The 24870-nt window shown below is 38.2% G+C and overlaps 1 protein-coding gene across 1 annotated transcript in view; it reads right to left on the bottom strand.

Moving 5' to 3' along the window:
* Positions 1 to 24870, bottom strand: part of PTPRN2 (protein tyrosine phosphatase receptor type N2) — a 634832-nt gene that overhangs the window by 361128 nt on the left and 248834 nt on the right. The window contains exons 9-10 of the mRNA XM_066200727.1: positions 23735 to 24108; positions 4540 to 4626 (exon numbers count right to left, since the gene is read on the bottom strand). Coding sequence (XP_066056824.1) covers positions 4540 to 4626; positions 23735 to 24108 — 461 coding nt within the window. The remainder of the gene's footprint in view (positions 1 to 4539; positions 4627 to 23734; positions 24109 to 24870) is intronic.

The following is a 24870-nucleotide window of genomic DNA, read 5'->3' as shown; positions in this document are numbered from 1 at the left end:
CTGTGTCTGCTACAAAATTTGAAAGGTATTCTTCACCTGAAGTCGTCATATGGTTCCTTTGTATACCTTCAGTTAACCTGGATTTTTCATTTTTCATATAATAAACTATTTAAGTAAACATTGAATTCACCCGTAGTCCTAGTGTGGGTAGGGAGCAGTGTGAGGTGAGAGCTGAACAACCAGCCTGAATCCTGGCTGTTGGAGATTTAGACTCTGAAAGATGAGGGATTTGATCTTTTAACTTAGCTTTGGATGCACAGTATAGATGCATCAATTCAAGAGAGAGGAGTACTGGGTAAATGAAATGGCTTTGCAATCTTGGACGTTATATTAGATAATCAGAATCAGTCTTTTCAACTTAAAAAGAACCAATTTATATTAGCATTTCAAATTTGGCCTAAGTGTCCTGTTCACTCTCAACATTTTATATATATATATATATATATATATATATATATATATATATATATATATATATATATATATATAAATATATATAAATATATATAAATATATATAAATATATAAATATAAATGTGTATATATATATATATATATATCTAATATGGTTATATAGTGAATTGTTACACTTCAAAACAACAGCAGCAGATTGAGATTAATGTAATTTTTTGGAATGAATATAGAGTGCTCTGCTAGAGGTTTTCCCCTGAAAAGTTATATATGAAAATGGAAATGCTGGTCAAGTTAGCACGTCTCCTGAAAATTCAGTTCTTTGAGTACTGAGTTTTGGTATATTAGAAAGTAAAAATGACGAAACTGCCGTTAAGATAAATGGGGGGAGGAAGCTAAAGCAGAGCAAAATGGAGAAAAAAGAGACACCTAGAGTGAAGTATCTTCAATTGCAATAGGGAAAATCATATCAATCTAGAGAGAATGTAATATTCAGCTGAAAATCTCACTCTTAACTGGAGGCAGAGAATGGTAGGATATAAGGCCTGAAATCCTATGAAATCACAATAATCTGTTTTCTTTCCATACAGAGGTATTCACCTAAGGTCAGAGCTGAAACTTCCCCTTTACAATGTTGGCAGTAAATAGCCCAAACGTGAGAACAATAAATACAAATTCAAAAATTATTTGTATTCTCACCAGAAACCAGTTAAGTCATACATGACTTTGACTAATAATTCTGTGTCCTTTCCATTACTTTCAAAGTTGAGCTGGCAGACTTTGGTATTTTTACCATCTTTGGATGTTTCTTGATAAAGTGTCATGTTGCGAATAAGTCAATTACATGAAGAAGGCCAATGTTGGAGATTGTTAACTCACATTTTTTTAAAGAAAATAGATAAAAATTCTCCTAAACATTAATACTCATCTGCCTTCAATCCCTGATACCAGTCCAACAATCAATCACCAGGGGCATTGGACACCCATAATTAGATTATAAAATCATAACTATAGTAATTTTACGTCTGCTTGCATAATTACATCAGCATGCTAATATCCTTTTAATGGTCTCTAATGATGTAATAAGAAATAATGGAATTTATTTGACAGCTACATAACCATTAACAAAACATATTAAGCATAACTATTACTTCCACAAAGATCCAGGCTGTATCCAGAAGTGACAACTAACAAGTTGGATCTTTCTTTCAATGTTGAAATATTTCTAATTCTAAATTCCCTAAATCTATTCCCACTCATCTGCTTCACAGGGTGAGCAAAGTTTATGTCAATGTAAACTTGACAACAAATCAGCTATAGAAATGGACTGATGCTCTGGCAGTCAAGCCTGGGGATATCCTGTGAACTGAAGCCCATCAGTTAAAGTTGGCAGGATTGTGAAAAACAGAAGATAAAATCATCTGATTACTACCAAGCACCAGCTAATCAAAAGCTAACACAGGGTGTTGGTAGGAATGCATGGCAAAAGCAATTGTCCCCTTACCTAACTCCAAAGCACAGGGAAAAACTAAAAATATAGGGAAGAGTGAAAGATATTTGCAGACAAAACTAACTAAAGGCAGTAATTCATTAGTGAAGCAGTTCCTTTAAATCTTCTTTTTATTTTCAGAGAAAAGGACAACAAACTGGTAACTGAGAATTTAAAGAACTTTGAAAGAGTTCACCACTTACCCTCTCTACTCCGTTCTTGCACTATTCCTATTCGATATGATGACTCTGTCTACACTCTCAAATTAACCCTGTGATTCTCATTAACATATCAGTACTCTGAAATCTTTGCAATGATCTAAAAAATCCAAGTCTACACTCCACTTTCTAACCATTGGAAATTCTTGGAGGGAAAAGAGACTTGAGAATTCCAGACCAAGAACTCAGAACCAGAGTTCCAGAACTTAGGTCAGACTTAAAGTAGGATAGTATGACAAATTCTCATCCCTTTTATAACTCTTTCTCCAGGATGACTAATAGTTTTTCCTACATAACCTCTCAATTTTTACAAAAAAATGAACCTTTAAGAAAAAGGATACTTTTAGCTGCCAGTGAAATAAATCACCCATGATGCCTTAACCCAAGTAAGAAACATATTTCCTGAGAAATATTTCCTGACATATCAGTGGTGACTATGACATGACATCAGGTTTTTCCTGAAACCCCTCTCCATGAGGACACTGAGAAGCTAACCAGAATATTCAAATTTGTACTGTTTTCCACTGATAATGGTGCGATGGCAGGAAAACAACAAACGCAAAAAATGTGAACTTTTTTGGCTACGCTTTGCCCAAATCTTCTATTACAGCTTTATCTACTGGTCAGCTCCACTTTCCTTTAGTACTTTATGGGTTTAACCTGAGTCAAAGCATCTCATTCTCTTGAACAAAGAAAATTTATTATGGATGAATTCTTCACTGATTTGAGATTTAGGATAACCCTTCACCGATTTATAGATTTTTAAAAAGGCAAAGACTGATAAAAACATTGTATGGATAGAAAGAATGCTCAGTCCTGTTTAGATTTCCTGTAATTCAGGACTTTTAAGGTACTGATAATACAAATATTTTCAGTACAGTCATGTGACTGCATATTAATATATGAAAACTAAGCAGCTAATTCTGCACATTAAAAGAAAGGTCCATCACAGCTGGCTATACCACTGGAAGGATATTTTTCATTACAGAAGGAATCTACAGCCTATCAACTGCAATGTGTTGCGATTTATCAAATTATAAAAAAATAACCAAAAGGCTTTATACTAACAATTAGAAAGGTAGGTGAAAGTGCTCTTGTACTGTAAATGAATGAAGTTAATGAAGCTGAACCCACTGATTCCAGCAGAGAAATTGTTCAGTGGGATTTCTCCTTTAAACGTGCAGGAGACTTTCTCTGCTAGTGTTCAAAGTCAAGGGTACAAATTCTCTTTACAAGATAATAGAATATCATATTTTTTTCAATTTAAGAACTTGGTATTCATAAAAAAATGTATTTCAAGAAACACAACCAAAAGACATTAATCAAAACAAATAAAATATGGGAATATTTTCCTTCTTAATAACTAAGCCAATATGGCCTGGTATTTTCCAGGTTTCTGAAAAGATTTTCTCACCAGGAGTCCATTTCTGCATACAAATACAGTAATAGAAGGGGTACAATTCTTTTTTTCTTACAATCAAAAATAAACACTTCCACTAAAGATGAAACATCATCTCACTGTGATTTAAAACAGAGTATTAAACAATGAATTCCATTCTTCAAATGAAGATCAAACAGTATCTGATGGCAGCACAGGTGAGGCTGAGAAAGATGCTGCACTTCAGAAACCCAACTTATGGGCCAAGGCAAGTAATCCCAAACCTTCTGAAGCACAGGCAGGAGCTGGATGCAACCCAGACATCAGTGATTTCCTGTGTGCCTAAGATGGGGCTTCTTTTCTCAAAACCCTCCCACAGCTGACCCTTCTTTTCAATTACCTTTACATCAAACTACTTCTGTTTCATATAGAGAGGATGAAGTTAGATGAAGTACATGTTTCTTCCAAAACGCCTTCAGAAAATCCTCAATCTAAAACCCTTTACTGGACATGGCAGATCATAACCTCTAGTTCATGAGATTAACATGCAGAGCATTCATCAGTATGAATCACAGGAGGAAAACCAGTGCTCAGCATAGCTGAACTCCCTGTGACTTGTTAAATAAGTAGCTGACCAAAACATGACCTAGTGTGCCACGTGCCAGACTCAAAGCCAGGCACCCAAGTTTTTATCCATCTCTGATGTCTTTTTTCCCCCAGCAATGCTGGGTATAATGATCCCTTCAGAAGACTTTCCTTACCTAGGAACTCTTAAATAAAGTTAGCAATACTTGTATAGCAATTGGAACAGATTACTTTTCCCTATGAAAGCAGAAAGAAATTTAATTCTTTATAATTTTCTCAAAATAATTTGTTCCGGTGTGTAGGGAATGTTACAAAGATCATCAATATTCTTTTCTCCCCTCTTGCCCACTTTCCTTAATTTTGACAGTAAAGAGCAGATATTTCCTTGTAAGACAAAGTATACAAAAAATAATGAGACATCCAATAAAATAAAAAAGGAGAAAATCCCATGTACATACTTGACATCATCGAAGACACTCATCTGCAGCTTCAGGAGATCTGCCACTTCCTTTATTAACTCCAAGCCCTTTTCCACACTCAGGGGGCTGTTGAAAGGGAGCAAGAAAACAGAGCATTAAAAAAATGGAACTCATCAATACTTGAGAGGCTAAAGGTCCCAAAAGAGTTATCACCTTGGCCTCTTTGAGTCTGAAAGCCACCACTAACTGTATTCCTGTCACATAGTAATCGTGATATCAAGGGAATTGGGATCAGGTGCTTCTTCAGGCATGATGAATCACCTGAATTTTCCAGCAATAAGACAAACAATAAGGTGCAAATGGAATTGTTAGGAAGTGTAATGGGCCCATGATGCAGCAACCAGTTCATCTCAGTCCTCAATAAAAAATGTAATAAAGTAAAAGGACAGAAAGAAAGGAAAGGATTGACGAGACAAGGAGGGAAACAAACAATGAAAGTCAAATTGCAGGCTCGGTATCAAATGGACAGGTGAAAAGCATATTTTTAAATTCATTAGATTTTAAAATGAATCTTTGCCCAGTGAAAGGATACAAAATTATTATAGATTTGAAAGTAAACAATGGAGCAAGACACACAGTCCAGAGGACACTGATTAGATACGTAGGATTTAGCTTGGTGTGCGCATCCACTGCTGACAGAGCTCCCTTTAAATCTTTTTAACCTTTGTCAATGCCACATTTACATTTTTTAATTTAGAAAACAGGTTGCAATCAAGCCTAACACAAGATGACTGCTATCATTTTAAAAAACACTTATCTAGAGGCGAAATTTATATTTTCAAAAATTTCAAATTATTAGTTGATACAACTTTAACGATTTATTAAGAACATTCCATCCCTAATATACAGATCATACCTTGCTTAGTTGTTGTTCAGTACTTCTGAATCAAATAAAAAAAGTATTAAGAAAGTAAAAAGATGTGGAAATGAAATAACAATGTCCAATGAAAATAACAGAGACAACATTTTCCATCTAAATCATGATCATAGATTTATTCTTAACATTGTTAAAGCCCCAAAGACCATAAGTTAATACTTTACTAGCTTATCTAACTTATGTCATGGTAAACCAGAAACAACTTTTCTGAGATTAACCCACAGGAAATAAGGTTCTGTATTTTTTCCTTCAAGGATTTATAATAAGTAGGAGAAGAAGGTGTCAAAGAAAGCATGTAGTATTAGAAACAATCCTTCGAACTGGACTAAGGGAAAAAGATTTTTTTCAAAGCTTTTTTCAAAGGTCACTATTTACACCTCTGAGTTGAAGTCTCTTAATCTAATTTTACATTATAGTAATTCATTGCAACTATTATTTATTGTCTGCAATGCACACTAGGGGTTAGTTGGGGGTTTTTTTTGTGGTGTTTTTTTGTTGTTGTTTGTGGGGTTTTTTTGTTTGGTTGGTTGTTTTAGTTGTTTTGATTTGTTTCTTGTGGGGTTTTTTTTTGGCGGGGGGGGGGGGGGTTGGGTGGGGATTTTGGTTTTTTGCACTGGTTTCTGCATACACTACCCTAAGGGCACCTTTATTTAAATAATGGGATATCTCATGTGGATCTTGGTTAGGATGGAATTGCTCAGCCTCCCTTCATGCCACTAGCTCAAAATGCTCCAGAGACCTCCTGTCACACAACCAGAGGTAGCCCCTCAAGGCACCAGATAAATATAGAGTTTTTCTAGATGTCTAAGACAGAAATGTTCTTGTGTGAAAATAACAAAAGAATCTGATTGATTGTTTAAGGAAAAAAAAAGTACCATAGATTATTCATAAAACTGTTATGTATTTCAAGGACTGTCAGAGGATAGAAACGTGATTATTCCCATCACTATGAAAGCAGATTGTCAAAGTTACTCTGGGGTTTATGTGTTAATTAAATCTTTTCTCCCAAAGAGGTTGGCTTGAATTTTATGGAAATGATTGGTGTCAGCAAGTGGACTTTTACTGTAATAGCAAGTCTGATGCAGGCAAAGGCTGCTGTGTACATTGGTGCTGCTTTTTAACCAAGGGAGCCTCACTTGCAAAGCGCAACCCCCTACTCCTGGCTTACCCCTCCCTACTCCCCTGAAAAAGCATTCCCCAGCTTCAAAAACAAGATATGCTGCAACAAGCCATTGCAGCAGCAGTAAATGGGGGGTGTAATCAGAGCATTTGAATGCTACAAACCAGCAATAATGCTGAAGGGGAAATAGGTGAGAAAATGGTGTAGGAAGGCCATTGTTTAGCAAGTCTGAGCATCCAAGAGCAGCTTTGGTAAATATCACGCAATATCAAACTCAAACATAAAGGTTCACAAACTCAGATGCAGTTTGATAGGCTAAGAAATTATCATTCATTATAGCACAGGAAAGCTGCAGGATGAGTATTCTGTGGTACCAATATTATTACTGATCCCACAGTCATATCTGAGGGTCCCCATTAAGAATGATTACAGACACGGTATTTTCCAATTCAATCTTTCCAACTTCCCAACACTGATACAATCTAGTACTGTTTATTACAGTTCTATGACAGCAGTGCCATAGGACAGTAGAATATACAAAATCTTTCTCTAAAAATGCCAAGCCATGATTTTCCAGACTCAATTAATGCTTTGCTTTTGTTTAGTGCTTCATTTTGCTCATTGTTGCATGGTTTGTACGGTGATTGCCTTTAACTTTGTTTACATGGAGAGAATCACACCATTTCCAGCTAAGCAAACTAGCCTACCTTGCAACAGCACCGTTCACTCACATCACCCATCTGATTCCAGGCTTTCACAAGGACAATCTTTCAAACACCATCTATTCTCTTGCCTGTGGGCCTCCCACACATCCTCAGTGCAAGCACTCAATACTTGTAGAACAGATGACATTTGTGATCTTTCACACCCTATGCTTAGTTTTCAGCCTGCTTGATTCAGTTTCTGTATTAGGGAGTGCAGATTTTCTTAGAAATACGTTTCATCTATTGATTGTGAGGGTTCAACAGCTGTGGAATTAATTCAATAGGAAATGTTAGACAAACCAAGAAAGGAAGACAAAAAATAAGTGTTCAGAAATGGAACAATAGTGAGACACTCCAGACTGAAGTTGTAACAGTAGAAAGAAGACTGTTTAGACAACCCTGACTACTGAATTATTTTATCAAGGCCAAGGACTTGGAGAAAAATTATGGGTAGGGTTCACACTGCTTCATCTGAACTGTCAAGATGGTCATTTCAGTTCCCAGTGGAGGAACTGGGAACTCCTTTGGCGCTGGGCCTTGCTGGCACTCCAAGCAGTACAGCACAGAGTGAGTCCCTGGGCTGTAGCCCCTCACATTCCAGGGCCAAGAAAGGTCCAGCTCATACGCATTTTCTTCCAGGAGTCTGTGATAAGGCATTTCAGTACACCAGTAACAGTGAACCCTTAAAAATGAAATCACAATTTACTTAGGCCCTAGAGATACAAAGCATGAGCTGGAAAAAAAAAAAAAAAAAGGCAGAAAAAGGACCTCTCATGGATGCTGTTTATGTTTTCCAAGTTCTCTTGAGGCTGGCCAACCCGTTCTATGTCCAAGAAAACTAATGGTTTCTGCAGTGCCTTCAACACCCTGCTTGATAGCCACTGGAACAGGCTCCCCAGGTCACAGCACCCTTGGCAGAGTTCAAGAAGTATTTGGACAATATTCTTAGGCACATGGTGTGGTTTTGGGGGTGTCCTGAGCAGGAGCAGGAATTGGACTTCAGTGATCCTCATGGAACCCTTCCCTCTCAGGATATTCTATGATTTGATTTTACAACTATTTTTTTGATTGCCTTGAAAGTTTCTGGTCACCTTTGGTTTAGATTTTGGCCTTAGGAAGAGTCAACTGCTGGATGGCAGAGCACCTTTTTACAGATGATACAGATGTTGCCAGATGATCTTGAGACAGCGCGTATTTCGGGTTTCCTACCTTTGCTCTCATTGCATTTGCTGTAGATTTCTCTTTTGCGCCTTCTTTCAAGGTAACTGTAATAACAGCAGCTAAAAGAAAATGTGATACATCTCACTGTTTAAAATAATTCTTTTGAGGTCGTTTTCAGGTTTCCATCTCCAGTTCTCTTGGAAGATGAAAAGAGAGTCAGAAAGTATATAAAATTCATGTATAATATACTTCCTTCAATTGCTTTATCTTCTAATACGATCTCTGAGTGCTACACTAATTGATTTTTTTTTAACTTGACAGATTCAGACCCTACTGAACCAGTAGCAGAACTCTGTCTCACTCAGATGCCAATCTCTATCTCATGTTATTGGTAGAATATACTTTGACACACTAATGACAATGAATAAATAAGTGGGGAAATATAAATATCTCCTTCGGGGTTTATAAAGATAGATAGATTGATAGATATATCTTTAAAGTCTTTCAGAATGTCATCTGCAAAATATTTCACAACTGCTTTTGTTTGATCTCACTTTTCAGGGCATGGCTCTTACACTATTATACCTCCTGGAGAATATGGCTCATATCTCTGCTAAAAATAGCCAATATTATATGTTAGTACTGCATTATACCTTCAGATGAAATGACTCCCCAGCTCAGTTCAAGACTCTGATGTATGATTTAACATCATGACATAGGCACAAAAAATTCTGTATCCAGTTTAATCATGTCATAAATAACTAATCCAATTCAGATTTACCTGGTTTACCTAAAATAATCCTGAGCCAATCAGCTCCCTCTAAGTTCATCAGGAGTTTTATCTAACACACACAAAAAGCTCACCTCCAAAAAAAACCAAACCAAACCAACCAACCAACTAAAAAAAACCAAAAACAACTCCAAACCAAAAAAAAAAAACCCCAAACACAAACAAACAAACCCAAAACAAACTGCAAAAACAAAAACAAAAACAAAAACAAAAACCAACCATAAACAACCAATACAAAAACAACAAACAGGCTATAGAGCCATTTTATTTAGAGATGAATCTGTAATGAAAGCACAGGAATAAATATCTTTTAACTTTAATGTGAGCTGCTGAGCACTTCTGAAAATTAGTGCAATCCATTTAAATCCTCAGGAGTAGATTTGGAAGCCCAACTTTATGTAATTGTCAAAGTGTTTCCACAAAGTGTACTGGACATTGAATACAAGAAAATTAGATTGTCTGGTGAAAATAAGATTTTGTTTCTTCCAGTGTCTAGGTTCCTCACAGTGAGGAAGCTGAAAACAGAAATATTTTAAGGAACAATCCACTTACAGAGGTAATTTAAATAATAGAACACTGAATGATAATCTTCCTCTGCTATTGACTATTAAGATTTAACTTTTCAATTTACAAGAAAAATGCTGTGATGAGAAGTAATTTTTAAAATCTTCTCCCAGGAAGTTGGCACAACTGAGAACAATCCCATTACGTGAGCTTCTCCTTAGTTCCTGCTTCAAAATGTATAGTTCGCTAGCATGGCATTTTTTTTTAATCTGTCTATACTATCCTACTATCTTCAGTGGTTTTACACATAAATGAGAGAATATCTGTAGCTAAACAAATAATTAATGAGGAGCAGAATATGTCTTCATCTGGGAGAGGTCTATCAAGTTACCTCGTTCAAGATATCTTCCTGACCCACAATTCCACTGTCCATAAAATGAAGGCAAAAATACCAACTTTCCTTGTCAGGCGCCTGATATTGTTATATAAAAGACAAGAATGTCATTATTGGACTTGCATCCATTCTGGATCTAAGAATAGAAAGACCAACACTATTGGCTCTATATACTACACCCTACCAAATAAGGAGGAGATGTAGTAGCAAACACTATGCAACCTGAAAATTAACTTAAAAACTTCACTCATTCACCTATCAAAAATTTTGTTCCAAATTTTTTTAGCACAGGGTTCTGACTGGTTTCAGGGCATATCTCGCTGATTTTGGAGCATATTTGGAGAACCCTGATCCTGGTGAGGTTAACTTCTGCCTCCCTGGTGAGTTGGAGGTCTTGCTAAAGACCTGCTGTGGGCAAAATAGAGTAGGAGACCAGAGTCTTATGGACCAGATGTTTCATGAAGGGCCAGTTAGACCAGTGTAACAGAAGAGTAGTACTGAATATTGGATGCTGATCTCAAGGCCAGTTCAGCTTCACACTCCAATCCTCTGAACAATTTTACAAATGGAGTCCACGTTTTCAAGAAATTCCCAAGATTAACTAGAGATCTGATGAACGAGAACAAACATTTTGAATAATGGCCCATTTTTGACCTGGACCTAATGATTTATGCATTCAAGGCTCAAAGTTTCCCCTTCTGGTTAAAGAACTAAAAGGAAACATGTAAATGAAGGCACAGGAGGAGTTCTTTGGGGAGTGACACTGGCAGCATGGCCAGCTCTGCATGCTGAGCTAAATGGAGTTCAAACTCTAATATGAGCACGTGGGCAATGTCAAAGGGAACAAGAGGAAAAACAGAAGTAAACAATGATGAAAACTATATGTTCTGTATTCCCCAACATGCCTGTCAAAACAATCGCATAAATTGAACCGTTTTGGTAGCAAGAAATCTGATGCAGTTATACAGATGGCTTGATTGCTGGAGTTTGCCAAGCCTGCTCTCAGCCCAAGGAGAGCAACCTGCAGTTCAGTGTTATGCTGAGGTTATGTCAGTCTCACAAGCAGTTGCTCTCACTTGCTTTTTCCTCCTCCCAGTTGCCAGGTGCCCTTGGAAACCCACTTACTGAACTCTGAAATGCCCCCTTAGCGCTGTCATTTAAATTATGTATTGTCTTTACCAGACTGTACCTAGTGCCCTCCCAATACTCTGTTTAGCAATTGTAATGCAGCACTGTAATGGACATCCAGTCAGCCCTGTCAGATTAGTTCAATTGAGTCATTTTCTGCAAAAATGAAGAATAATATACAGTACAGAAATGGACCTGACACTGGGAATTGCACTCTTTAAACCTAAATTTCAGTCTAATCCCCAGAAAAATCTTAAGTAAGGTAGGGTTCAATCCACCTAAAATTTGCTTAGATCAGAACACAGTCAATGATGGCCAGTTTGCCCATTTTCAAGAGTGATGAGCACTACAAGAAAATTGCAAGGCATTTCTCTTTAGACTGAAAGTTGCCTGAATGCTTCACTACAGTATCCCCCCAGCAGTATCAGTAAGTGTATTTTCTGGGCAGGTAAATGACACTCACACCCAGACTCTTTCACTGTCCAAATTTGAGCACAGTGGTATGGCCACTCCATTTATCTCCCTGGGAGAATGTTCAAAAGTTTGGCTACACTGGAGCTCAGCTTGAATAGTATTTAATACACATCTAAATCAGAGAACAAAGCAGAGCTTGGAGCCAGCATCTAGGACGTTTTGGAAGAAGACATTTTATTCAGACTTATGTTGACTTCAACATCACTTTAAAGGCACACAAGCTCAAAAAGCTAAGTTTGGACCAGCGTCTTTCTTACTCCTAAATGCTGCAAGTTAAGTATCAGGTTCTCATCTGTGCATTATTTATCTTTCTCTGTTGCTTTTAGGCCTGAAGATGAACCACTGAGCCATCAAGAGGATAATGGACAGTGTTATCTCTCATTTCTAGTAAATAGAGCACTCTATGGAAGGTCCCTTCCATCTCCTGCTTCACTTTCCAAGCCCCACAGTAATAAGCAGAAGATGGACAGAAGACCCTGGACACAGTGCCTGTCAGCAGAGCAGCACTAGACATGCTGTATCCCTGAACATCCTACTTGTTTGGCATGTCTCAGTGACTCAGGGACATACTTTGCAGTCTGGGCTGTCTTCTGGAGTCTTAAAAGGTCCCTTCTAATCAGTGGAGGAAAGAAGGTGTCTAACCTCCCTGTGTGGGTATGTCTACACCTGTCTCTCAAGAGGCTCAATGATGTGAAATGAAGTGGATGACATCCTTGGGGAATATGGGCAGTGTCCAGCAGTTTGGTACCTAAATGAGGCAGTCTGGCTTTCACTCTAAATTCTGAAATAACCACATTTCAGCTTTACACCCAGCAATGTGCCTTAAAGGGAAAAGATATTAAACACATGGGTTACAAGACACATATCCAAAGCTCTTGAAAACAGAAGCTGAATGGATGAAATCTATTGAAGAATTTAATTTCAGTAATCAACTTTTATTAAACAATGTGAGCTACACACAGATTATGCCCTGCAGCCCAAAGTGCTGAGTTAGAATTGTAAGATTCTTTCCCATTTGGTTCTTCATCCCACAGATTCACATGTTAGCAAAAAAGAGTCTACCAGAAGATCTGCCTACATGGGTTCACCAAATATCCATGGCTTCTTGTGGTGGTACTTTACTGTAGGAGCTAATCTGAGTTTTGATCTGAAAAACAAAATTTTGTTGGTCCTGCCTACCACTATATTTATTCTGAGTGTTTGTATTTAAGATTTTTTAACAGTGATTCTCTTAGTGAACTTGAATAGAAACTTCTTTTACACTGAAGATTTTTTTTTAGTACTGATCTGAGAATTGAGAGTCATTTTTTTCCTCAGGTCTTTTTAAATACGGGATTTTAAGAAAGATGAATTCCATAGTTTAAAATAATTATTTAAGGAAGTTCCACCTGGCCATTTCTCAGTAATATCTTTGTTTTGATTGACATCAAATCAGCTTCCTGTCACTGACAGAGCAACAGCCTATAACAGTATCTCTTTCTCAATATGCAGCACAGTCTCCTTAGTACTGAAGATAAAAAGCTAAAACCTAAAAAAAGAAAAATCAAAGTTCAGAATATGAGTCTGGAATACCATATGGAATGCATTAGAGAGTCAAATAAGGAGTCTGTCTTTAGGAGGAATAATGTTGAGGACTAGTTTTCTCTGGCTGCTAACACCACTTGGCAGCAGTATGGACATTGACTATTGCAGGCAAAATCCCTGATGGTGGGAAGCCGGGAGGAGCAGCCTGGCCAGCTCCAGCCAAGCTGCCATCCTTCCTCCATGCCTGGAAAAGAGCAGGAATGTCTGTCACAGGCTGAGGCTGCGTGACGAGACTCTGAGGTGTGTGGAGGTATTCCAGAGCTCCTGTAAAATGACATACAGATGTGCTAGGAACTGTCTATTTGCTTATTACTTGCTCTAATGATTACAAAATATTAAATCCAGTAGAGGGGGGGGCTGTTGGAACAGGTGACTTGAGCATTTTCAGCCACCCACCTTCATGGCCCATCATCAGGCTTGGTTTGTTTCCCATCCTATCTCCCCTGTCCGTGCACTGCTTGGCAAGGAGAAGCGGACGAGACGGAATGCCAGGACTTGGGCACTGCCTCTCCACGGGCAAGGGGCTGCTGCACACCAGCCATGACAGCTTTGCTTGCTAAAAGCAGTCAAGGGAAAAGGATAAAGAGAGGGAAAGCAATTTCCAGTTCCTGCTGCTGGGATCAAGAAGGAGTGAGAAGAGCTGTGCTGAAGGAAACACATTCCCAGCAGTGCATACTAACCCCAGACCCTGAGGCAGTTCTCAGCAGCAGCCACCAGCACAGGACTGGAGGTTATTTTAGGCCACCTCGGACATGCTACTGCCTGATTTTCTAAAACTAGCACTAGATACAGGATAGCCCAAAAGTAAGCGCTAAGAAATAAAGTCCAAGATAATTCTGGAAAAATTCTGAGGGAGGGCAAGAGAAGTGGTCAGCTGGGATCTGCCTCTCTAAGGACCACCTAAGGATCCATCTATCCTGGGAAAAATAGTGCTTTGACAAACAAAAACAATTCGTTTTTTAATTTTTTTTTTTTTTGGCTTGGACACTGTTGTGTTTACACTGTTAATAATCAAGAAAGATGAAAAACCATTAGAAGAGTTTTTCAGTAACAGTATTCAAAAAATAGTATTTCCTAAGTTCCCTGAGGGAAAACTTCAACAGTGAAAGGGTGTCTATGAAAGTGCCATTATTCAGGCACTTGTCCAAAACCCAGACAAAAAGTAGCAAAACAGATATTCCATCCCAGGAGTACTAGGAACACCAGACCAAATAGATGAGAATATTATACATTAAAAATTCAGTCTAAATGATTCATTCTCTACTCCAGAGGTCAGGAATGGTGCCCCATTTTCCTTACATGATCCTCATGAGACACATGAACCTTGTGTTTAAAAACAATATCAGCCAAGCACTTCCCATGTGTCACATGTGCACTGCAGCCTAGGCCAATAACACAGATTATCAGAAGTGAATTCCTCTTGCCTTATACCATGCAGCAGGAGTATTTCTTCTGAAAATAAATAAGATTATGGTTATAATTCTACAAAAAAATAGTTAATGTGATTATGTACCTGCTTAACAATTAGAAAAATCTCTCTTTTAAAAAAAATCTCCTCCTGAACTCTTGACCTCAGTGATATGTATTAGACTAGTTTCTGGTTTAGAAATGTTGGGAAATGGGCCACTGCCTTCAGGACGTGCATGGGTTTTTTTTAATTTTTCAACTCCAAAAATATGTGCCACCATATGAAGAGCAGGACTCATGTACATAGATATAGCAAATCTTTTCTTCAAATTTTCCAATGCCTCAGAGCACAGACTATGAGGAGTTCAAAGAATACCTTTGCTTTTTCTTTTCTATTTTCCCCGAAGTATTATTTTTGTTAATGTCTATTATTCTGTGACACTTATTCCAGCTGAATTTAATCTACCACTGTACTCCTAAATCCCTCAATGTATTTAAATCCATCTGGAACTTTTCTAAATCCTCCATGGTTCTTCCTAACAGAGACAATTTGCCGATGGGGTACCACTAATCTCCGTACACGCTGAGGAGCAGCAGCTCATGACAAATCTTTCTCTCCTATCTCATCATCAACTCTTAATCCGCAGTGACACCCTGCCCCTTTGCTCTGGGACTCACTCTCCTTAAAGTCAGTATGAAGAGCATCCCATTTATCTCCTGTTGATTTCAAGGGTAGGTACAAGTCGTCATTTTGCTGTGGTAGCAGCTTTTCTCCCGGGAGAGTCTGATGTATCTCAGCAGAAGGTGCTGTGGACCTGAGGGTCTTCCATGTGTGGTGCTGCCACAAAGCAGAAGAGAGGGTGCCTGGCACTGCCTCCTGGAGGCCCAGGCTCAGTGGCCTTCAGATATAAATAGCCAGGACTTAAATTGTGTAGCTTAAAATAGTAGCTTATCATCAATGAGGTCTTAGAGTCTGTGATCACAGCACTCCTCCATCCAACAGAAGTTGTAAACACTAGGGAAAGTTTTATTCTAAGGATGCTCTTTAATTCTTTTGGATTTCCCTCTCTCTTTTTTTCTTTCTTCTTTTTTTTTTTTTTTTTCTGCCAAGATTAGTAAACATTATAACAAGCAACATTATGGGAAACTCAACCACTGAGGTATGAAACACTGATGTGAAACTCCTTGTGTGCAAATTTCAGTAATAACTGAGGCATGGGAGGGCAGCTGATGGTACTGCAACAAGCAGATATAGCTTTACCAAGGTTCCACCAGAGATTTTCACTCCCCTTTTCCCACTGACTCCTGTCTCCTGGGAGTTGTCTTCATGGCACTTTTTAGCACACCAGCTCCACTCTTCTCTGATATGAAAGCTCATTTACCAAGCCTGGCTCATGTAGCTGCTACTGCCAAAATCTGAGCCACACACCTCACAATCTAAGGAAGGATGTCACATATGCCTGAGGAGAGAACAAATGGAGAAGAATGTCATCTATTCCTGCCCCAAGGATGGAGAGAGTGCTCCTGCCACCTCAGGTAGCACACAGCCTGTTGGAAAAGTCAGGGCAGCCCAGTGACATGACTCTGCCATTCTCATCGGGCTGGCAACCACCAGTATAAAGCTATCAAATCCAGCCTTCTCCAAATCTTACTCCTCTTTTTCTAGACACAAAGGAAGTCTCAGTCATCACAAGAACAATGAATATTATCCATACAATGGAGAAGAAATGAAGACATTAGAGGGGTTTGCTGCAGGTCATAGAGGAGGTAAGTGCCATGGCAAGGACTACTGGGAACATTTTTACCAAATTTACAGTGTTGCCATTAAACTCTTTCTGAGCCTACCAAGCTTTAAAAAAACCCCACATTTAGACATTTAAATTGTATTTATTTCTCTTGTCTGGAAGTGCCCCTGAGAGCAACTCATCTGATAATCTCTAATGGAAGTCCTAGGCACTGATGCTTTAAGTCCAAGGTGTTAGAACAGCCTGCCTTTTCTGTCTGAGTCTGACTTTTTGTCCATGCTTCAGTGTAACTTCATACATCTTGAAGCACACATCTCCAGTAAAGACTTTGGGAAGGAATGCATTTCATGGATTTCTTTTTGTTTGAACATGGTCTGTGCCTTACATTAAGTTAAATAATGATTAATTTTGTAAATGGTTCCCATTTATCGAGAATTCATGATAGCAACCAAATAACTTCGAAGCACAGTTATTCACTGGATTGTTTGAGAGCTACCTGACCTCACAGCACTGTCATTGTAATCATTTTAAGGACACGGCAATTTTACTGCATTGGGCTGCACTTTCATTTTTTCATGCTTGTTTCCTCAAAGGCTTTATTAGCCATAAAACCTTTTTAAGCTTACTTCTGTTTTGACAGCTCAGCAAATTCCCACTTTCTGTAATTTTTTCTCTCTTTCTCCACCATCAGTAAGTGTGAATCTAAACCTCTTAATGCAGACAGATTCAAGTCCAGACCAATTTGTAACACAAATGACACTTGCTAAAAATCAATGGCAGTGGTTGGGCTATGAAGGTCAGGGGAGATAACAGCATCCTGGAAACTGGAGAGTGAGAGAGAAGTTGAGAAGGATCAACTCTCTGGAGTTATAATCAAAGTGTGACACTGTGCCAGCCTGTGCTTGCATTACTTCAAACATTCAGTACCTCCAGCTGTGTTAATAGTAACAAATTCATAGAGATGCTTTGTCGCCTGCAGAAGCACAGAAATAATGGCAATAATCTGTGCCATGATTGTGTTGCCCTGCCTTCTGAGGCTGAAATGGACCCCACCAGAGTACTCCCTAATGCATTTTAAGCTGAATGCTGGAAACAGCTACAGGGTTTGCTTGTCATGCACCCTCAATCTCTGATGAATAAAGCCCTGAAAATGCAAACCTGTTCTTTCATATCAAGTTGCTTCTTCATACAAGTAATTATTAAATGAGATTGAGGACGAATGATGATACACATTTTAATGCACTTTTGACTTTCTGTTCTTTCCCTTCCTTCATATCTTCCATCTTCCTTCAAGCAGCATAAAGCCCAGACCAATTTATAATGTAAAATGACAAAGAATATCCAACAATACAGCGTTCAAAAAAGGAGTTGAAGGAACACAAATACTAGTTAATAAAGGGACTAAAGCACCTCCCCTATGAAGACAGGCTGAGGAGGTTGGGGTTGCTCAGCCTAGAGAATGGAAGGTTGTGTGGGGACCTCAAAGCAGCTTTCCAGAGCCTGAAGGGTGCCTACAGGGAATTCAGAGGGGGGTCTTCATCAGGAAGTGTAGTGCCAGGACAAGGGCATATGGCTCCCAACTGAAAGAGAATAGTTTTAGGTTAGATGTTAGGAGGTGATTCTTTACTAAGACACTGGCACAGGTTGTCCAGAGAACCTCTGTTCAAATTTATTCACTGATTTTTTACTTATGAAATTACTTCATTCTAATTTTTTAGTGGTCAAGTATTTACATTTTTTACACATAATGTGAGGTAAGAAATTAAAAAAAAAATAAGGCATGAAAATTAAAAGATGACATTTTTATATCTGAGCTTCCCAGGACTGGGCAGAACTGCACTGATGAAAAAGTACTGTCAGATAATAGACTGCACTATGATTCAGTATGCTGCATTCCCAGGAATCCTGATCTTTGGCTTTCTTGTTATCACTCATTTCAAAAGTTTAAAATTCATTACTGTTTCATACTGACCTGAATGGTAATTGCCCAAAAAGCACTGTGATATCCTAGAAGAACTGACCATATGTTATTGTGAGATATTGCAGTATCTCAGGGTTTTAACGACTCCCACTGTTTATAAAAACAAAGCACAGCCCCCAGCCCCATCCTTAGTTTGGGCATATTTAGGGTGCCCAGTTCTATAGCCTGGAGCCAGCAGAGTGACCCGAACCTGCTCACTGAGAGCTTGTGGAGTACCTGAACCAGCAGCTGCTCTTCCAAAGACCTGGCATGTAAGACCCAAACTCAGGATGCTAAAGCAGTGCAGAGGCATGGAAAGAGGAATGAGGGTGTCTGGGAAGTTTAGGCCAGCAGCCACTTCTGTTCAGCTAAGTGGAGTAACACAGATCTGAGGGAGTCCTTGTGGTGCTGCTGGGGACTCCAAAACTGCCCATCGCATCAGGACCAGAGTGAAGCCTTGCCATTACTGTTGTTAGTGCAGCACATTTGCTGGTCAGCTACATCAATTAGAGAATTTTCCCTCTGTGCTCCTCTAGAGGTCTCAAAAGAAATGAGAGGGAAACATGTGGGAAAGCAAAGCCCTTCGAGGAGGGAATGATGGACACTGGGAAGGACTCTTCTCTTGTGAAGTGATCTACATCAGCAGGTGAGAATCACGTTCTGTCACAATATGTTTCAACAGATTCTGAAAGCACAAAAGCTAAGGGCTGCTGAAGTAGAACACATTATCATATTACATCTGCACATATAACAGATAATAAAACACACGCATGAATACACACCTCACAAAAAAAAGGCAGTATTTATTGCTCTCTGTGACAAAGCCATATTAACTGCTGCTTTTCTGTTATTTTCTTGTGGATGAATAAGAAGCATGAAGTGTCATTTTCCTATGGGAATATATAATATCAAAATTGAGGTGGTGAAGCAGTAATATGGGGGATATGATCTGTTACTTTCTAAGAATCACAAGAAAACTGGAGAATTATAGATGGAAAGAAGATTTTATATCTAGAAAACTCTAAGGGCCATAAATAATTATGCATGAAGAATTTGCAACAGAAAATCCTAGAATTATGTCTCTCTACAAGTTCTGGTGCTGAGACACAAACACCAAATTGGGGCTGCTGGATAATCTCACAGGAAAGGATTTTCCATGTGTATTATTCAGATTGGGGGTCAAGCTATGTTGTCAGAAACAAAACCTTTGGCTTTAAGATCAATGATGGACATTTATGGAACTTATTCATACACGGGAAGAGTTATACAAGGGAAGTAAAAAACAGAGATGAAAACTTTTACATTTAACTTCTTTTCTAATGTCAGCAATGCTGTCCTTTGGGGATTTTAACAGACTTCAGTAGCAACAGATTTTCTGGTTTATGTGTCTTAATAATTTCACTAAGTTTTTAAAGCTAATTGTAGAAATTAAGTGAGGAATATGCACAAATCTCTTTCTCGTGATAAAGTGCACTTGTAAGTAGAACAATGATTTCAAAAAGGACAGTGAGACAGAGAGAGAGGGTCAAATCAGACTTTCTTTTTGAATATAAGTATTAAAAGACAAGAATATTCTGTTATTATTTTCTCAAAAGAGTTGCAAAGCCTCATGAAATATAAATGTTTAGATTCTAAGAAACACCAAGATCTTCTAGTAACTGAGAATGATAAAACCTATCAGCCCTGTTTCATTGCTGTAGACATTGTGATTCATTTTTCCTATTTATTTTAAATTTAATTTTTAAATGCAATTAAAATGTTTCCACCTGGTAGGGGAAAAATAATAAAGATCATAAAAATACAATTCTTTAATGACCTGCTTAGGAAAACAGAAAACTTGAGGAATAAACCAAGACTTCTGCACAACCCAGCTTCAGGGTCTTAGCCCAAATGCCATCCTGAGGAAAGTAATAATTATATGCAAAGCAGTATCATTTATCACATTTGTAAAGGTGGAGAAATAATATCAAGCATTTGCAATTAACCCAACCCTTCAGCACGTTAAATGGGTCAGACTAATCACATTCCCTAGCAATTTTACACTATGAACACAAGACCCATTTTTTTCCCAGCACCTGAGTAGAATAGCAGCTACCTCCAATGAAATGCAGAGCCATGCACGCAGGATCCAACTTGGTTAACGTGTTGTGAACAGATTTACAGCCTATACAATTTTACATAGACAGTCTGGAATTGAGAGCTAACATATGACAAAACATGAACTATCCTGGAAATGCATGATACAACAATGCCAGAAGTTGGCTCACAAGCTAAGAGAGCTGCCATGAGCTGTCTGTGATCTAGCATTTGTATGAAAAACTTCAAGCACAAGCCTTCTGATAAATCACAAAACAGGATGGGTTGCTCTGCATTAGATGTCTCAGCATGGCTTCAGACAAGCATGACTTGATTTTGAAGCTTGAAAGACTGAGATAAGCAGTGGAAAGAGATGAACTTTCAAACTAGGATTTTTCTTAGTGCATTTAAGTCTAGCTACTCAATCTCATATTTGAGAAATTGCACGCCAGCTTGGCTATTTAAACTGCTGAGCATGCAGCAGCTTCCATTTAGATTTACTGGAGGTGGTAAGAACTACATGTTCTGGAAAGTCAGGCTTTGGGTTTCCTCATGAGACACTCAGGAGACTAAACACTGTGTAAATGTTTTGATTGTGGGATCTAGGCCCTCATTTTAGAGCAAATACTGCCAAGCAAATGGGAGAATTGGCATGCTTTTAAACAACAACAACAAAAAAAAGTTTTCCAAATGTGCAGAACTAGAATTTCAGAAAATAGAAAGAGTCCAAAGGCAAGACTTCTCTGATTAGAGAGCTAACACTCATGTATCCCAATTATAACAGAAGTACCTTATGACTAGGGAAAAGCAGAATACAAATGATAATAACATCCCATAGATTACTTTTAAAAGAATAAGATTACTTTAGAGTTTTAGGGTTAAAATTAATATAACACTTCAAAGCAATTACACTGAGAAAGAAAAAAAATCTTACACAAATACTCCAGTGGTAGAATAGCAATTTTTTGAAAGAGAAGAGAGTAAACAAAGTAAATCACCAATTTGATTGGTTTCACAAAATAATAAAGTACTGCAGCAGCACAGTGGAGGATTTGCTGGACAATTTTCTACACTGAAAGTGTCAATTCATTCCAAAGCTTAGCACTGATGGATAATATGGATTGGTATGGATTGCAGTGCTGTAACCATCTGAAAGGTCACTTGACAAACACAGCAGGAGTGACCTACTGTTCTGCCATTGACAATCAGACTGCCATTTTGACAAGTCTTTATCAAAAATCTTTACTTCAAGTATTAGATGGAAATGTTTATCTTTGGTTTGTGGCACGATTAAATGCTGGCATCTTAGCATTTCATGGAGTTCAGTGCAGCAGTGCTATTACCTCCTTGGATCATACTTGCAAAAACCTCAGAGTCTAACAGGGAACTGTTCTCCCCATAAATGTCAGCCATAGCACTGAACAGAATCATATGATCATAGAATTATTTAGGTCGGAAAAGACTTGTAAGATCATTGAGTCCCACTGTTAACCCAAGTCCACCACTAAATCATGTCCCTAAGTGACACGTACATGCTTTTAAATACCTCCAGGGATGGTGATTTCCCAGGGCAGCCTGTTTCAAAGACAATCCTTTCTGTGAAGTTTTTCCCAATATGCAATTTGAATATCCCCTGGTGCAAGTTGAGGCTTTTCTCTCTGCAGAGCCTTCCTGCCCCCCAGAAGATCAACACTCCCTCCTAACTTGGTTTCAACCTGAAAACTGACTGAAGACACACTTGATCCCTTCATCCAGATCATCGATAAAGATATTAAACAGAACTGGCTTCAGTAATGAGCCCTGTGGAACATACTTGTGACCTCCCAGAGTTACAATCATGGCTGTAATTCCATTCCCCACCACTCTCTGGGCCCGGCCATCCAGCCAGTTAAAAACCATTAAAAATTATAAAGAAGGTAAAGTATATTTGTGTCTATGGACTCCTCTAGAACCAAGAATCTCTGTACAAATTACCTTCTTCAGCAAGTTTCATTGAATAATAACAGACATAATTCAGGGAAAACCCATGAGTGGGAGACTAGCTAAGAAGAAAACCAGCTAAGATGATAGAGTGAAGAATCTCCAGGTTGTGAACACTGAAATACAGAATGTCTCCCATTTCACAGAGCTCTGACAGTTCTAAACTTTACTGCATTTATTTGCCAAATAAGTCTGGATAGTCAAAGGAGATGGTGTCATTAAGATACTCTTTGGAATAAAGGGGTCTTACAGACTGATATGAGCTAAAATAGCTGAGGGAAGTAGTGCTGAGCTGGGGAAAAACTGTCTTCAACTTCACAAGAATGCTTCACATAGCATTCCTAGGCAAGAACAAAGAGGTGCAGTTAAAGGGTATTCCACCAATTTCTGGTCTGTTTCTAATGTGCAGCTGCATGCATTTTGAAGCATCGCAGTATAGTAAAAACAAGAATCCTCCACAGTCCTATTGCCTTCAATCCCACTAATAAGTTAAGACAGCCAAAGGAATCAATACATGCTAAAGAAATTTCTGCCTCAGTTTCTCTATGATGCTGGACAGTGATTTATAAGCTTATCCTAGAAATTCCCAATTTCTCACAGAAGAGGAGTCAGGATCACTAATCATACATAACGTAGTTCCACAGAGGAGAAAAGGATGTAAAAGTCCTACATGGTTCTAAAATCCCAAATCCCGTAATGAACTGTGTATCATTAGGGGGCTAAAGTTGCCTTTTTGAAAGTATAGTATTAAATGTCAAATTCATTAGTGGCATGACCTGAAATCATTAGGTCTTTCTTTCTCAACTAGCTGCATATGTGATGTTTGGATTCCTATAGGTGTTATTTTCAGATCAAAATGAAACCACAGAGAAAATACTGCACTTTATCATTGTGAGTCGTTTTTTTGAAAGAATGACTCAGGCATTGATATTTAGACTACTTTCAAGTCAAATATTTAAAGCTCGCATCCCAACCATAAGCACACTTACTGACATATTGGAAGGTCACTAGAACATGAGAAGATAGAGAGAGGTCTAAGCAAAAGACCTACAAATTTAATGTCTTCCGCAAAGGAGGAAAGGCAACTGTAACAAAATGGAACCGTTTGCTCGTATTTTCATCAAAGTACTGAACAGATTCCAAACAGTTTCAGATGTATTAAAAATCAGGCCCGTGGCATTTTCCTCCTGTACATTCATATTTCATTAGGTGCAATGACTTTCTCTTTTCCCCAGTTAAAAATGCCATTCAAATTGGCTGTTGTACTTACTCTTTCACTGTCACAATATAGCCATAGTCTTTCTCCTCAGAAGATTTCACTTCAAGTTTTAAGCCTTGTCCTGTGTTTTTCTGAGGATTTTCATAGGAGTTTCCTTCCTGCATTAAAGCATTCTTAATCCAGTAGCTGGTCTGGCTCGGGTCCTTGGAGTCAAATTCACTGTTCTTTTCAGTCGTCAGCTCCCTTGAGAAAGTCTCACTTTTTACGTTTTCCACACCAGCATTTGTTTCTTCTGAGGAAGAAAGGTCAGTTTCTTCAGATTTCTTAGTTTCTGTCTTTGTAGGTTCTTCAGGAATAAGGTCTTTATGCATATTTTCAGCTAATGCATTCTCATTCAAGAATCTAATTAGCTTTGCAGTGTTCTCCTGCATTAAAAGAAAAATATTATTTTTAAAACTAAACACAGGAAGGTTATACTCACTAAACCTGGAAATAATTTTTCAAACTCTTATTGACGTGGTAGAGCCTACTCATACAACTGCTGCATGGTCATTTTCTTAATTTCTTAAAGCTTCTAGACTATGTTAAGAACATGCTGTTTTTTCAGTAATAATAAAAGAGCATTAAATTATGCTCTTTTATTATTACTTATTAAATTATTTTCCAGTTGTTTCCATGTGTCTGTGTGTCCAAGTATTGATGAAAACGAAACTTTGTTATCAGATAAGTTAATGAAAAGGAATAAAAATAGAAATATCCATCAATATGCCTGGGCTGGGCCTAGAAACTTTCATACCTCTTGGATCTCCCAAGTCATAACACCAGAAAAGGAACAGATATTATATGCTCAATTCTGTTTCCCTGCTTCATCTCTAGAAATGGTGACAAATTGCATGTGAGTGATCCAACAAGCTAAATATATGATCACAGAAAACCAAAATCTGTCTAATAAATCAACAATAAGCAAATGAGCCAAAGTCAGAACAGGTGCCTGAAAAAATTCATTAGCTAGTTTCATTACATAACTTTATTGCAGCCAAGCATTTGGGAGGAAAAGTTGGCTGATGGGCACTTTTGTGCTCTGTGTCACAATAATTCTATTCAAACATTCCCTATTCAAACTGTCACTAAGAAATTTACACATGGGATCCCCTGTAAGTCTGTTGTGACTACAGCACTTCACTCCT

The sequence above is a fragment of the Chamaea fasciata genome, unplaced genomic scaffold (genome assembly GCF_029207755.1).
Source record: "Chamaea fasciata isolate MVZ Bird 193981 ecotype frontalis unplaced genomic scaffold, bChaFas1.0.hap1 SCAF_1, whole genome shotgun sequence".
Classification (NCBI taxonomy): Eukaryota; Metazoa; Chordata; class Aves; order Passeriformes; family Sylviidae; genus Chamaea; species Chamaea fasciata.
Note: the sequence above shows the minus strand (reverse complement) of the source record. Positions and strands in the feature narration are given on the sequence as shown.